The following is a 15,540-nucleotide window of genomic DNA, read 5'->3' on the forward strand; positions in this document are numbered from 1 at the left end:
AGCTCTACAAAATTATCTGTGAGCACATTGTGCTAGACTTCCGCATGTACATAGGAGGCAGGGAAAGGTGGGAGCTTTCCACCCAGCCTGCTTCGAGGCCCCCCCTCCTTCTCTGGGTCCACCTGCCAGGCTCATTTTCCCTGAGCAGCCTGCAGCCTGCCTTTCCTCCCTCAGGTTAGCCTCCCATTTCCCTCCAGGCTGCCCCTCAAGATCACTCATTCAATAATTTCAACAGATGTCCTGTGATTTCTAGAATTACCACTCAGCCAATAGGGAGAAGGATAAAAAATTGGCAGAAAGAATTGCTTGGGGGTTCATTTTCCCCAGACTGGGCAGTGTCTGGGGCCGCGCTTAGTTAAAATCACCAGAAGGCTTCACCCTTCAAGGTGTGTGTCAAAAACACCCATCCATCCATACACCCAACCACACTTCCCACCACACACACACACACACACACACACACACACACACACACACACACACACAGGACTAGTCACCTCAGGCAGTGCCTCATTCAGCCCCATCTTCTGCTTTGCTCACTGTGTCCTCCTCCCCACCAAGCATGACCAGCTTTGCCGGTCCCTCCACACAGCCTTACCATCCACAAGCACCCCAACTGTAGGAACTCCAATCCCACTTGAATGAAAAAGGGAAGACACCTTCGGCCACTTTCCTGACTTTGATCACACGGGCAGAACAGGACTTGGGGGGCATATCCTGTGCTGTTGCTGGCGGAGAGCCCCCGGGGTCTGAGCACAGAAGGCAGAAGCAGGAAGGGTAACATCTATTCCTGGATGACCTGCCAATCTCCCAGCCCCATCCCCACCCCACTGCCAGGACAAGGACACCAACCAACATCCCTTCCCTTGGCACCACATCCAAGCAACAGTAACACCTCATGTGGTCCTTCCCCATAGCTCAAGCATTACACTTCCAGAGCCTCCACAATTTCTTTAGGGACCTTCTGAGGGGAGGAGCTACTGGGGGGTCTGTTCTGGATCCCCAGCACCACCACCAGCATTTAATGAGACATAAGGATCTCCAGTGCTGAGCAAGTTGTCCCCTCTGATTCTGGAACTTCTCATATTCTGCAGACAGTTAAAAATTAAATTCTGATGAGAAAGGTCAAAAAAAAAAAAAAGAAAGAAAAGAAACTACCCACAAATCTGCCACAGGGGTTTCTTGTTTCTCACATAATCATTTTTAAAATACTGAGCTGAGGTTAAGGAAGGAATGCATCTCCCCACAGACCCTCCCCCAGATGGGCTAAAGGGGATGCACACTTCAGACGTTGTGTGAGGCAGACCTACGGTGGGCTGGCTGAACTCTGCCAGAGACACCCGAGGGCCAGGGTGCAGGATGGCATCCTGATACCCTCTTGTAAACCCCCTTTCCAGCTGTCTCTGATAGGATTTCTACCCCTTGGACTTCTCAGTTAGCTAAGTTAATAAATCACACAAACACACACACATACACTTTTTTTTTTTTTTCAACTAAACCAATTTGAGTTGTTTCTGCAACCTGTAACTCTACAAGGGCTGGCTAATACACTAACCATATCCAAATATCTGCACTCTAAGACCAGCTTATTTTTAAAGGGTCTGAGCGAGGAAGTCCCAGTATTCAAGGTATGACTATAAAACAATGAGATTTGCTTTTACAACAAACCAACCGAAAGACTGGGAACCCTTTTGAAATTCTTAAGGAACTTTAATAGTAGTAGATCTGAATTCTTTAAGAGCTGGCTTTGGTCTCTGAAAAACTGTCAATACCCGATCAAAGTCCATTCAGTAAAAGATAGAGCCCCGTAACTTGTTCTTTTTCAAAATGAGGTTAAGACTAGAAAAGACATGTGATTTTTTGTGCAGCACATAAACTGGCTCACGTTTTATGAGTAGGAAACCAGCATTGGGTAAAGCCTCACTACACAAGTCTATCTACTCTGATCATCTTGCTGCTTTTCCTCCACCCATCCTTCCATGAGCTGTGATGCTCACACTCACAAACAGCACACATACAACACCGAACACAGAAGCCAGCTTACGACGTCAGGATCTGAACACAGAAGCCAGCTTATGAGCTAGGGATTTGAAAAGTATCAACAAGTACTTGTCTTTCTTCCTGCTTCAGATATAAAGAGTTAAATTTGCCAAGAAAGGCATGACCCTGAAATTAAAGGCAAACTCATTAATATCAGACAACAAAAGTCAGCCTCTCAGGCAAATATTAATCATTAGCCAATTGTTGAAAATTAACTACTGATCCATAAGGACATACCGTGAAGCCCCTGTACAGCCATCCATGTATTTATTCCCTTATTCCGCACCCATTTCCTGGTGCCTACTGTGCGCCAGGCACAGGGTTAGTTCCCAGCACTGGGAACTAGACTAATCAGACACCAGCCTCTGTCTCCAGGAACTCATACACTGGTTTCATCCGAAGTCACTCAGCTAATGAGCCAAAGACTCCAGAGCGCATGTGCAGAACCACCACCCACCAAACCACTCCCGGTAGCAGTTATAAAAAGAGGTGGAAAGGGGCAAATGAACATAAAGAAGAGAGTTTACCGTGCTTACAGGAGGGCAGAGGGAAAACCAGTACTTAAACTCAGGCAGGTGGGGTGGGAGGCAGGAGTGGATGAGGCTCAGGGGAGGCTGAGCTGAGGAAGCAGCACAGGAGCTGTGTCCTAGAACAGACAGAATCTAGTCGGACAGAAATACGAGCGCACAGTTCAAACAGAAAGACAACAGAGCAAAGACACAGTGTGCGGAAGGTACGGGACTAAAACCCACCTTATAGGCTAAGCCCAACGAACCAAGTTATGAAACCGTGTTTCGGTAAGTCCCCCTATGTGCAAAAACTGTGAGATGCTAAACTATAGGACCGCGCAGATCCAATGAGCTCACTTTGCAAGCCCAGGAAACACCTTGCATTGGGATCTCAGCCGTGGAAGAGAGACGGCAAGCAGAGTACTCTGTCCCATAACATTCCTGGGCATTGTAAGGCACCTTACAATGGTCCCACTGCCAAGAGGCACTCACACCCCTCGGCGACTCTGAGCACAAAATGTGCTAGATGGCTCAGCTCTGACACCTGGCTCCCAGGGCTCCTTCAGCCAGAGGAGCTCGAGAAGCAGAGTCACAAGACCCGAAGCTTTTCAGGAACAAGCGCTTACAATGTCCCACCAGCTCCCAGCTAAAGACCTCCAAGGAGTCCACAGAGGGACCTGTCACCCAAGGAAATCCCGAATATAGCCCAGAGGAAAGAAGGGGTGAGGCTCTTCTCCTGGCAGTCACGGCAACAACATGTGTTTACTGAACTGCTACTTCGTACCCCCTGGTGATTCCAAAATAATTCACTAAGAATTGTATTCTGAAGATGCTTGGTAAGATCGAGATAAGACATGCATATGAGGAACTAAAACATAGGGTATTTTGTACGGGAAGGGTCACGAGAGAGGTTTGGATAAGAGCTTTCCTTCGGATCAGGGTGGGAAAAGCCCTCCTGGAAGAGACATAGTTTGAGACGGTTCCTGAATTTCTCCAAGGGCCGGAGTGGAAGAGACGCTACAGGCAGAGAAGAGGCTAGAAGGTGGGCAAGAACACAGAAGGAGTGTTTAGGAACTATGGGTGGGCAAATGGGGGGGGCACTGCTGGGAAGGAGGGACTCAGACAGCTCAGACAGCCCAGGAGGACCTGGCCACACCACAGAGGTGTGGATGGGGAGGAAGATGCGAGGGGTTCTGTAGAGGCAAAATGTCAACGGGCTAAAGGAAAAAAAACAGGCTGCAACAACAGATGAGGAAGGGGGCTGGAAAGGCATCAAAGACTCCATAAAAGCTCCTGCTGAATCAAAGGAGGATTTCTTGAGCCCCTGGTAGAAGCAACTGTGCCTGATAAAGGGGTAGAGAGGCCTGGGCCACAGGCCTCGCCCTCTGGGGCTGGTGTCATTTGCAGACATTAGGAGAGGTCCGAACTGGCAGATGAACACCCCAGTGTGGAATGGCTCTAATTTCAGGCGACTGAGCACTACAGAGAGCGGCACTCAGCCTGGGGCTGGGGAGTACCAGGAGCAGGCAGGACAGACAACTTCAACCGCATCCGTCCACCTCTGAGACACTGAAGTCTGGGAAGCCAAATAGAGCATTCTTCAACACAGCGAAGCACAGGATTGTAAGCAGCCCCCCTTTGATGCTCTGGAAAGCAGAGCTCCCCGCTGCTCCCCACCCTGGGCTAAGAAGAAATTAAATAAATGATATACACTTGCAATAAGTGGAACTGAGGAGCTAGTGTTATAGACTGAGCCAAGAAGGGTCTCACTGTGGGAACTCAGTCGTACCGTTTCCATGGCTTCAACCTCCACTAGTCCCTGCAAGTCCACAAATGAAACTGCATAGAAATTTGAGACTGTTTATATTTAAAAAAAAAAAAAAAAAAAAAAAACCTAACCCTGGGAAAACTTGCTGCCCCCAAGGTAGTCTCCAGATTCCCAAAGCTGGCTCAGTTACAAGCAACCCAGACCAAACATACATCAGCCCGATGGGGATGGCCACCTTTCTTACCCGATAGAACTAATCGTGTCACTACAAACGACCTGTAAGAGGCAGACACAGCTTGGCAACAAAGCAGCCTCTAAGGGTTCAACATACACATTTCCCACAGAGCTATGGAGCAAAGAAAACCACCAGCTCCCTGACACGTGCAGCTTTGCAACCCGTATCGGTCTCTGCCCCTCGATTTGCCATTCATGTTAACTGAAAGGTATTTACTACAGATGAAAAATAAGCTTCGTTCGGCCGCCTCTAAACCAATCCCCAAAATAGAGCAATCACTTTGGTACAAAATGGGTCAAATGTATTAAAAAAAACCCCGGCTCCCTGGCAGGAGCACTGACATGCCATGGGACCTTGCAAAGAGTCAGGGGGAAATCCACAAAGATCTTCCCTTCCCACAGTGGGAAAGGAAATATTTAAAGAGTCAAGCAGAGAATAAACTCCTCTGGCCACGTGACCATCCAAGTGAAACAAGACAGAAACTCAAATGCTATGAGTTTCAGAACAGTAAGAGGTCAAAGGAGTGTATGTTGGTTTTTAGAAAGGCCTGCCAAACGAATACACTGCCTCCCTCCCCCCCCCTTAAAATACCACTGTTTAAGAATTTTAAGAAAGCATCCGCTAGGGAGGGATTGCAAGGGAGAAGAGAGATTTATCCATTTCCTATGTTTTATTCCCTTACTCATTAGCTGAGAAATCCAAACGGTCTGACGGCAGATATCAGTGCCCTGAATTTCCCTGGGAAAAATCAGAATATTAATTGGCTTACACACGCAGCTACATTAATTATTCCATTGATCTGAATTAATCTGCCTTTCTGAAAGGTATTTATTTTCTAAGTTTGTTTAATCATGTTCTCTTGAGCTACAAAAAGCAACAAACTGGGTCACCATCCACATTGTTAAATTTGGTAACAAGGCTGACACCATCTGTGGCCTAGACTCTGATGATCCATCCCCATTGATGGGGGCTTTTTGCCACTTCTGCTCTTCCTTTAAAATGAGCATCTAATATCACGTGTCTACGACCAAATCAGAAGCTGTTTAAAATATCCCAAAGCACACAAATCACCTCCAGCATAGTATAAATCCACACTAATGGCAAACGTGCATATGTGTATCCAACTCCTGTTGAGTTATATTTTCAGTAGCAATACCCAAAAGCTTCTTACATTCTCTAGAAATCAGACTATAAAAGCCCAAATATGAACACACATCATGTCCTATCTGACCTATGCCACAACATTTTACACAATATGTAACATTTCATGTTACACATGAAATCCGGTATGTAAACCATTGAGGCTAAAATCGCAAGAGCATAATTTCAGGATCTTCAGAACCCAGCAGAGCCCCCCCCACACACACCAATTCTGCCTTTACACCACTCAGTTACAGCCACCCTACTCAAATACAGCTTCAACGTGGGAAACCAGAAACAAATGAATCTAGCTAAAAGAGAAGAGAGCAAAACAAGGGAGAGAAAGAGCTCCCTGTTACCCAGCACTGGCCCCCTGCTCCACCTGCCTTTCTGCACAGCCTCCCCCAAGGAGGATGCTGCGCTCCAGAAAAATCCTGACATGGCTTCTGAATCATCAAGAAAAGATTACAGAATGTCAGAGGTAAACACGATCCCAGTGATCTTCTCATCCAGCTCCCTTGACAAGTGGGTGAATGGCAACGCAGAAAGGATTTGGGAAATGCCCCCCAAAACACAGCTAGTCGTCCCAGCTCGATGGGACAAGCCCCTAGTCCCAACTCTGGTGCTCTTTCGGGCTCTTTTTCTTTTTTCTTTCTTTCTTTCTTTTTTTTTTTTTTAAACTATATCAACCTTTCCCAAAGGAAGTTTCATGAAACACTGGTTCCGTGATGTGTTCTGCCAAAAAACTGTTTGAAGAATCCATGACCAATTACTTTTAGGGACTAGCTGAGTTAAACAAAATGAAACTGGTTTTTTAACTACAGACCTTCCCAGAGCTCTTACTGAGCTAATGTGCACTATAAATCTTTAAGAGGGCAGTGAAGTATGTGGAAGTATCCCAATTTATTTAACCCTAGAATCATTTTATCTTGGGATAAAATGGATCTTCATAGGATACTCCTAGTGGAATACTACACTATAATCTCCAAATTATGTTCCACGTAGATCTATTCATTCTGTTGTATTCTGATGCTCTAAAAATGAATAGTTCATGTACAAAATGTATGATAATTCTCTACTTACCAGAGAAATTGACCAAACAAAATACCCACCACTCCTAGATAAACACTGATTTAAAAAAAAAAAAAAAAAAAAACCAGCTAATATTATCCAGAAAAGAATGGTAGATAGCAAAAGCCTATGTGGAGAGAAAAGTTATTTTAAAATCTGCTACAAACCTCTTCCATAAAAAAGTGCCACATCTATTTATGCAAGATTCATGACTTTAAACGCTTTCATTCAGTATAAATTTGAGAATACAGGTCAGAGGAAAAAACAAAAACAAAAACAAAAACAAACCCACTGTTGCAAAGCTCCAGGAAACATCACATGCATAGCTGTAAACTTCAAACCCAGAGAGCCAGCTGCCAGTTTAAGTAAAGAGGGAAATGATAACCACACATCAGGACAAGCAGGAACTCTAAGGACACTTACCAAGTTATGATTTGTTGAATTAGAATCATCTTCAGGGAATGGGATGTAAATAGCTAAGGCCACACAATTGGCAAAAATAGCCAATAATATAAATATGTCAAATGGTCTGAAAAACGTTGTTAAGGCATATATGTCTTATGCAAACATAAACCACCTCTCTCATCACACTCTCAATCACACCACTCTTAAATCATTTTAGAAATGAAAATTATGCACACGAGTCCTTTCTCAGCCAACTGTTATGACCACGATGTCTCCAGCAAATGTAATCGTCCATGGTCATCTGGCAGATCTTCCTATCGAATGACTTTTCCATGTCCTTTCCTTCTCTTGCAAGGATCATGTTACGCTCATTCTTTGCTGTGCATTTTATATTGAAACCTAAACATGCATCCGATGAGGGCACCCTATGAACCATGTTTCTGCTTCTTAAAGTTTTAAAAGCGACAAAGACCTGAGAACACTACATTCCTGGCTGTTGTAGACATAAAGAGAAGTCCTCATGAGACAAATCTCTTCCACAAATCCTTGCCTCCATGTGTTAAAGCCATTTTCTCGGGGGCTATTCTTGGCTGGGTCAGTCTCCTGTCTGGACCGGGGCAGGCCAAGGCACCAGAACTTTCTACATTCTACCTGTGACTGTCTCGTGGCATGTTCCAATACCTCCAACACTGTAACAAGCAAGCCAGGCTCCAGCTCCCCCTCTGCTTCCTTTACTTATCAATGCCTATCACTGTTTCGGATTACAGCTGGACTGGAGCTCCGTTTCTAATGAGCTGTTACTGCATTCAATTTATAAACAAATTAAATAAAAAGCCATAAGAAATCAGCACCAGACACTTTGAAAGTACAATTGAACAATTCTAAATCTCGGGGGTCTGTCTGGAAGAAATCACTTTGAAATCAGCTTGCAACAGATACTTGCTTCAACATTCTGGTGTTATTAAGAGACATTGTCAAAACTGGCAATGCAGAATTTGACTTCTGCCAGAATGACTGTTTTTCTTCTTTTGGCTTTCAGGCTTTCCGAGTGCAAGGTTTCTGAGCACCAACATAATCTGCAACTTGGTGGGGGAAGAGGGTGGCTTGATTTTATAAGTGTTTCTGCCATAACCTCACTCACAAAAGGCAAAGTCACTGGTTTAACTAAACATCTCCAAGTACTAAAGCTTTGAGGATGTGAACAGACCCTTCTCCATCCATCCTGATATTCTTCTAGGAAATCCAAAAGTGCTGAAGGAAACAAAGGCCCCCTACCTCTCTTGGGATACCCTGAGTCTTATGAAAAATCAGCCCCTTCAAAAGTGTTTTGATACTCACTGAAAAAAGGACACGAATGACATTCTTCTCTTACTAATTTTGATGGGTTTATTTTTTAAAGCCAATTAGCTTTCATTCATATTTATTCTTTTAACTCATCTAGTATTACAAAATCTCTTATCCAAGGATCCAACCTTAAGACAGTTCCCCTTCAGAAGACTTCAGGATCCTCTTTTCGTTTTTCTTTTTTGCCATTCCTACTGAAATTTTAAAAACCAGTTGCCCCAGTGTTAACCTACATAGAAACACACTGTGGTCTCTCCCGTCGTCCCCCACCCCCATACCACCATTCTTCCTTTTTAGTTCCCAGTACCTAAATGATAGACCAGCAAATCCGAGAAATACCAATGCTGTTTAGGAAAGCCAAAGACTTTTTTTTTCTTTATGGTGGTCCGGTTTCAGTTGCCAGGTGTTGGTGGGCAACCATCTCACTGCCACAAGATATTTACAAGTCACGCAGAACAGAGCAATAAATAGAGGGGCCTGCTCCCCAAAATTCCTTCTGATAAGGCCAGCACTCCTCATTCCCCCAAGATGCAGGACGTTCTTGCCTTGTCTGGGTGTACAAACCAGCGAGGATCTCACTCTCCCAGTGCGGACTGGGCCTGGCACAGCTGGCTTTCGGAGAATTTCTATAACCTGCTCCCTGAACTAGAAGGTAACTGTCACTGGGAAAGACAAACAGATCATATGTTGTTTAAAGATCTGTTCTACAGACTGTCCCATTTGTAGGCAGCCACATCCCCTAGTTCCTGTGTCTGGCCATGCAGGAAAGGGAGTCAGCAGCATGATCCCGGAATTCACTCCGCACACATAAATTGTGATAGGCAAATTAGTATGCACAAAGAGAAATAGCGGCAGGCCTCCCACCTCACTCCACATGGAATGAATGGCCCCAGAGAGGTCTCTGCTTACCCAGAGTGGTGTCAAGCCAACCTCAGGAGGAGGAGATCTTTCTGGCCAGGTGCAAACATGCTTCCGACTCCAGCGATACCACCAAGGCACGCACTATGCACCCAGCGGCCTCCGGGCTGATCCTAGCGTTCATTCTCAGACCAGGAGAGAACTTACACAGAAAACATATCCACGCACCCCCAGCCATGTGAGAGACACTGTAACTCCCTCCAGAGGGGAGACATCTGTTCTAAAAAGGAGAAGCACATGAAAACCCCTCAAACCCTACCCTTGCATTTGGCTGCCCTCTCCAAAACCTTTCTAGGCAAAGTTAGCTCATTTTAACTTGTGTCCGTGAGCACAGAAAACAGCCAGCTACAGCAGAAGGCCTGCAAAGAGCCGCCTCGCTAGGCACTCAGGCTATAAGGGAACTTACGGTTCCACCTTCCAGCTGGTGGCCAATATCCTCCCTCGTGAGCCCCTTCACCCTGGGTGTGGTGGGGGAAGCCCAACATTCACACTCCTTCCTATGCTCAGGAGCTACTCTAAGGCTCCTGTCAGTCCCAAATACACTTCTGGGAAAAGGAAATGCTTTGTTTTACCCAGACCAATGAATCATCTGACTAATTAGAAAGCCATTTGTTCAGAAAGGAGGCCTCAGTCAACCTTTTCTAAAGGGTGGCAGCAACTGGAGACTGGCCTCCAGATTTGGGGAAGGGGGTGAGCAGGCCAAGCACCCTAGTTTTCCAAGATCTGGGACGTAACAACCATCCTAGGGCATTTGGAGTTCAGTTTTAAAAATACAAAGGAGACACCCAGAAATGTAACTCCAGTCCAAGGACACAGACAGAATGTTTTATAAGGGCAGCAACTGCAAATTCCCCCGCTGACAGACTGCTCTCTAACTCACAAGGGCTCACGAAGGAGAGGCGCACACAAGCCTCTCCCTCCAAATGCTCCCTCACGCTCACGTTTCAAATGCTTTTTTGGAACATGTCAAAAGGAAATTCCAGGAAGTCATAGCATTGATGAGCAAATTGCTCCCTCCCTATGAAGCAAGTGTTCATATTTGTAGCTACCTGAACAATCAGAATCAGCAAATGTCAGAGCTAGAAGCAACCTCAGCAGTAGTTGGGAGTTTCAGAAACAAATTCTAAACATCGGAATGGGAAGATGTCACTAAAAGTCAAAAATGTATTTATTTCTAGCGAAGTCTCATACGGTCTTTTTGTCTTCAATCAGCATACCTCATTTGCAATAGGTTCGATGCATATCACAGCCCCAAAAGCAATAGTGGGCTTAAACTAACCATTTAGTGCCAAATGACCAAAGGTCAGTTCCCTACTTAACTACCACTTTGAAGTCTCAGGCTGTCACCCCCTCCCTCCATCATCACCACACACACACACACACACACACACACACACACACAGCTAAATACACCCATAGAGCAAGCCCTCTGCACCCTGAGGAGATAGGAAGGTATATACAATGAAACCCTTTACATAGAGCTTTTCTGTTGCTCACATTCCAGACTGCTACGACTTTGTAAGTGCCATTTCAGAAAGCAGATCCTTTTAAAGAACAGATGGTAAAAGAGAAAATGAGAAAGGCTTCCCCCCAAAAAAAGGATACTTCCATTCCACTATACTAATGCAGGCTCTTCGGATGGGGTTATTGAGTGACAAACAGAAAAGGGCGCGGGCAGGTCGGCTGTTGGACGAGTTACCCTGTTTTTTGCTCTTGGCGTATTGCTGACGTTTTCTTTGGGAGAGAGATCCCACAGGTGGGGGTGCGGAGGTGCTCATAGTTTGGGCAGCCTTGGCCTGTCTGGCAGCATCGATTGCAGCTTGCCAAGACAGGACAGTTTGCTTGGAGCTATTCGGCTGAGAAGTTGGTCCTTCACCAGAAAGAGGGAGTCTGGTGCCTCTTGCATAGTTTGCCTCTGGGAAGAAGGAGAAAAGGAAAAATGAACAAACAAATAAACAATGAGAATCCAATGTCGGAAAAAAAGTAAAGGTGTCTCCCATCAATAACGGGGGGAGGGTATGGTTCCCATGTTTCCATTTTGAACCTCGTGTCCTATTTTTCAGAAGCAGGACTGTGGTCAGCCAGAGCAAGAAGTCCACGTGCTGGGCCCTGAGCGCCACAGGACCACCGGCGCAATGGGGTGAGCGCCTCTCTACATCCACGTCTCCACAAGGACTCTGCTAGTGCCTTTCTTCAAACTGAGGCCATCCACATTTATTCCACCTATTCTGACTTTTAAAACCCATGGATCTCTAATGAGTTAACAGATAGGCACAATAGCTTTTCTCCGAAATAACTACCACGATCACCAGCGGAAAAAAAAAAAAAAGGCAGTGCCAATAACTCAATAGTCTTAATCATTTTCAGGATGTCACTCCAACATCTTTGTACAGCCACAAATGCATTTTTTTCGGCATAGGAGAAAAAAAATCCTCCACTGGCACCAGGGCAATACCAAAAGCCCCATAACAAATATCCAGATTATGCACTGACACTTCCTGCAAATGAAAATTCATGATGCTTGGGACTCATTTCCTCCACAGGCTTCCGAAAACAGAAAACATCTTTAGGGCTTTTTTGCATTTTAAATTGCAGCCGCAGCAGCCAAGCCAGCATGCAGAGAAACCGTCAAGGCAGACAGCCTGCACCCCTACACCTAGGAAAGACAGGATGGATTATGCCAGGGGCCCTCAAGGTCCACACAGGAGTCACCTAAGTGCAGGCTGGCATCTAAGTACAGGGCAGAACCCCAAGGGGGCTCCATGTGCAAAGCCCCTTCTGACTTTGGGTCAGGCCACCACCCAAGCAGGTCTCCCAGGCACTTGCCTACCTTGAGTCACAACCTCCTTATTGAGCCAGAAGTCAAAGTAAGAGTGGTGGCAAAGGTAGAGAGATGGCATTTGCAAAACCAATTCTTGCTAAGAACAAGAGAGAATCCAAGCAAGCACAGGTCGGCCTGCCCAGCAACTTGAGAAGGGGGCCACGGCGTGGGGGGAGGGGGTGCTCAGGCAGCAGCCGTCCCAAGCTGGGGACCGAGCTGGGGAGGAATCGTGCAGAGCCTTCCCTTGGGAAGCGCTCTCGCGGGAAGGCTGTGAGCCCACTGAGGTTGGGGGGTGTGGGGGGGGTGGAGCGCCCCCGGCCTCCAAGGAGGAGGTAGGAGGGCTGACCAGAAGCTGTTCCAGCCTCCGTCTCGACCCAGCTCGGCCGGCGTGGTGGCTGCACGTGGTGCCCAGGCCGGGCTGGGGAGAGGAGCCCCACAGCGGCAGCGACTCCCCGGGCATTGCTAGGTTACCGACGTGTGCACAGCGGCGCTGGGAGCGGGAATACGCTCCACCCGACCCCCTGGCCGCGATTCCGAGACCCGGCCTCCCTCTCCAGGGGCGGGGTGTGCTTCACCCACCGTCGCGAAGAGGGAAACCGGGCAATCCTAGAATTTTCCGGATGCCACTGGAGACCAGGGGGCGGGGAAGGAGGGGAAGGCGAGAAGAGGCTGGAAAGGGGGCTCAGGCTGAGGACTAACAGCCATCCCCCCTTCCATCGCTCGGGAGCGTTGGAGGAAAGTTGAGCCCGAGGACACTGAACCCGCATCACCTCGGCTCGCCGCCCCTCCGGCGGCACAGTACTCCAAGGACTCCACGGCCGCCCCCACCCCACAAATGCAGAATTAACTCTGACATTCAAGGCCTGAAGGGGAGAACGGAGTGGCTGTCACGCATCTCCCCTTTCTATGTAGATGGCACCGAGCTAGAAGCAATCCTCTCCAACCCCCTCAACCCACCCAGTGCATCAGAGACGGGAGGGGGTGGGAAGGAAGAGGGGGTGGGAAGAGGAGGACCATGACAAGGATGAGATTTGGCAGCGGGTGCCCAGGCTCTGGCTGCTCACCGTTCGCGTGGTCCGCTTGCTGCTGCCGTTGATGGTGCATGTTTTTCATCATCATCATCATCATCATCCACGAACATTTATTGAGCGCCTACTGTGTGCAGGGCACGGTGCTGGGCGTTGGGGCGGGGAAGGAACGGGTAAGGGGGTTACCGATAGGTAGGAGCCGCGGTCCCTGCCCTTATTGTCGCTTCAGCAGGGGGTGGGGAGGGACGGGGACAGATAGCAGAAAATAAGAATAATTTGTAAAAACCGCTCGCCACCCACGCTCCCTCTTTTTCAAAAATGGAGCAAAATAAACTTTTTTTAAAAAATAAGATCAGATGTATATATTACCTTAATAATATATACATGTAATTTTTTGCTGCAAAGGAGAATTGGCTTGGTCCCCTCCTCTAGCGGAGGGACGCCGCGGAGATGCCGGCCCGGCCGCCGGGGCCGCCCGGAGCGCCCCCCATGCCCGCCCACCCGCCGCGGTGCCCGGTGCCCGCCGCCGCCGCCGCCGCCCGCGCCGCCGCTGGCTCGGGACCGCGGGCGCCCCGAGCTCACATCCGGGGACGGAGGCGCTCGCTCGCTCGCTCGCTCGCTCCGCGCCCGCCGCGCCGCGCCGCACGCCGGCTTCGCCCTGGCGACGCTGCGCGCCCGCCGCCGCCGTCCCTCCCTCCCCCCCGCCCGCCGAGCCTCCCACGGGCCGCGCCGCGCCCCAGAGGCCGGGCCCGGCCCGGGGCTGTCCCCGCTCGGCCCGCGCGCCCGAGGTGGCCGCCGCGTGGGACCCGGGGTACCGCCACCCCGCCTGGCTCCGAGGACCCGCGGGCGCCAAAGGGTTAAGCGCGCTCCGGCCGCCGGCTGCCGCTTAACCCCCTGCGCGCCGCAGCGAGCTCCCGGCTCTCGGCCGACTGAGGCGGGCGGGGCCTGCGGAGCCCGCGGGCGCGGGGTGCGGATTAACCGCTCCTCCCCTCCGTTTCGGCGGGGCGGGGCGGGGGGGGTGGGGGGAGCGGGAGAGTACGACGCTTCGGCTCCCGCGCTGCCCTCAGCGCTCCGCGTCCTTCTCCTCCGCACACCTGGAGGAGGCCCCGCCCCCTGGGAGCACAGGTGCAAGCGGGCGGTCGTCTCCGCGTGGAGGGGCTCATCAGGCTCCCTCCGAGCTCTGCGGCCCGGCAGACTGCCCCCGCCTCTCCTCTGGCTTTTTGTGGTTGCGGGGGGATGGGGGAGCCCTGCTCTCTCGAGAGCATTCACTGTCCCAGGTAACGGCACCTTGGGATCTAACCGGGTTTCCAGAGTGTCCCCCACTAACCGGTGCCGGGTCTGGCGCTGCTGCGGGCTCAAAGATTCGGGGAGTGAGGGGGGGACTTTCTCTCTCTCTCCCTCCCCCCCACCACGTGTGTTTGCAGGCAGGTACAAGGAAGTAAAGGCCAAGGTCTTTCAAACAGCGTGTGTTGCTTAAAGGAATAGGTAGCGCGCTAAAACTGCTGACTCCGGGGGGCAGCTGAGGAGAGTAGTTCCTTCTATGGTACCTTCACTGTCGCGTATTTGGGGTGGGGGTTTCTGCAAACGGCAGCTCCTGTCTAGAGGGGAATATACTGTACCTAGTGGATGACTGATATTTCTCATTTAGCGTTGTGCTGGCTGTTGGAGAAAGGCTTCTGCTTTACTTCACAAGATTCGATTTATTTGCTTTTGTTCCGATCTGCATGTTCCTACAGCATTTGAGAACGTTTGAGAACAGTGTCTTTAAAGCAAAAATCTCAGCGTGACTTAAGAAAATAAGAAGCGTTTATGGGAAGGTGCTCCCTGGCCAAAGAAAACACGCTGGGCATCCATTGTTGGGGGCCACCTGGGGAGAGAGAGTGGGGACCAAACATAAGGCTTTCCAGGAGCCTTCCTGAGAGGGGCACGGGGACTGGAAGGATGAAAACAATCGGGCTCCTTGTCCCCATCTCCTCTTTTGTTGTTTCATTTTTTCTTTTTGGAGAGGTGGAGAGGCAGGGGAAGAGCTCTGTGGCCCAGCAGTAATATAAAGCCGGCCTGGACTACTTCACCTAAGGCTACTCCGGAGCCCAAATCTGAAGGGACAGAAGATGGTTGCCTTCAAAGAACTTCCCCATCCACAGACCTTGCGTGCTGACACAAGAGTGCTGACAAAATGAGTGCCTCACACATTTACCTGTCACTTTCAGACTTCAATGTCTAAAGCTTTGCCTGTGTTCTGCAAAATCCCACCCTAATAC

At 49.0% G+C, this 15,540-nt stretch overlaps 1 protein-coding gene across 1 annotated transcript in view; it reads right to left on the reverse strand.

Moving 5' to 3' along the window:
* Window positions 1–13,702, reverse strand: part of CACNA1D (calcium voltage-gated channel subunit alpha1 D) — a 295,614-nt gene extending 281,912 nt beyond the window's left edge. Inside the window, exons 1-3 of the mRNA XM_045862169.3 lie at window positions 13,316–13,702; window positions 11,036–11,345; window positions 7,187–7,292 (exon numbers count right to left, since the gene is read on the reverse strand). Of these exons, the coding sequence (XP_045718125.1) occupies window positions 7,187–7,292; window positions 11,036–11,345; window positions 13,316–13,382 (483 nt within the window). The 5' untranslated portion in view covers window positions 13,383–13,702. The remainder of the gene's footprint in view (window positions 1–7,186; window positions 7,293–11,035; window positions 11,346–13,315) is intronic.
* Window positions 13,703–15,540: the final 1,838 nt, after the last annotated feature.

The sequence above is a fragment of the Mirounga angustirostris genome, unplaced genomic scaffold (genome assembly GCF_029215605.1).
Source record: "Mirounga angustirostris isolate CCGP_5_RB_7025 unplaced genomic scaffold, mMirAng1.0.hap1 SCAF_1, whole genome shotgun sequence".
NCBI lineage: Eukaryota > Metazoa > Chordata > Mammalia > Carnivora > Phocidae > Mirounga > Mirounga angustirostris.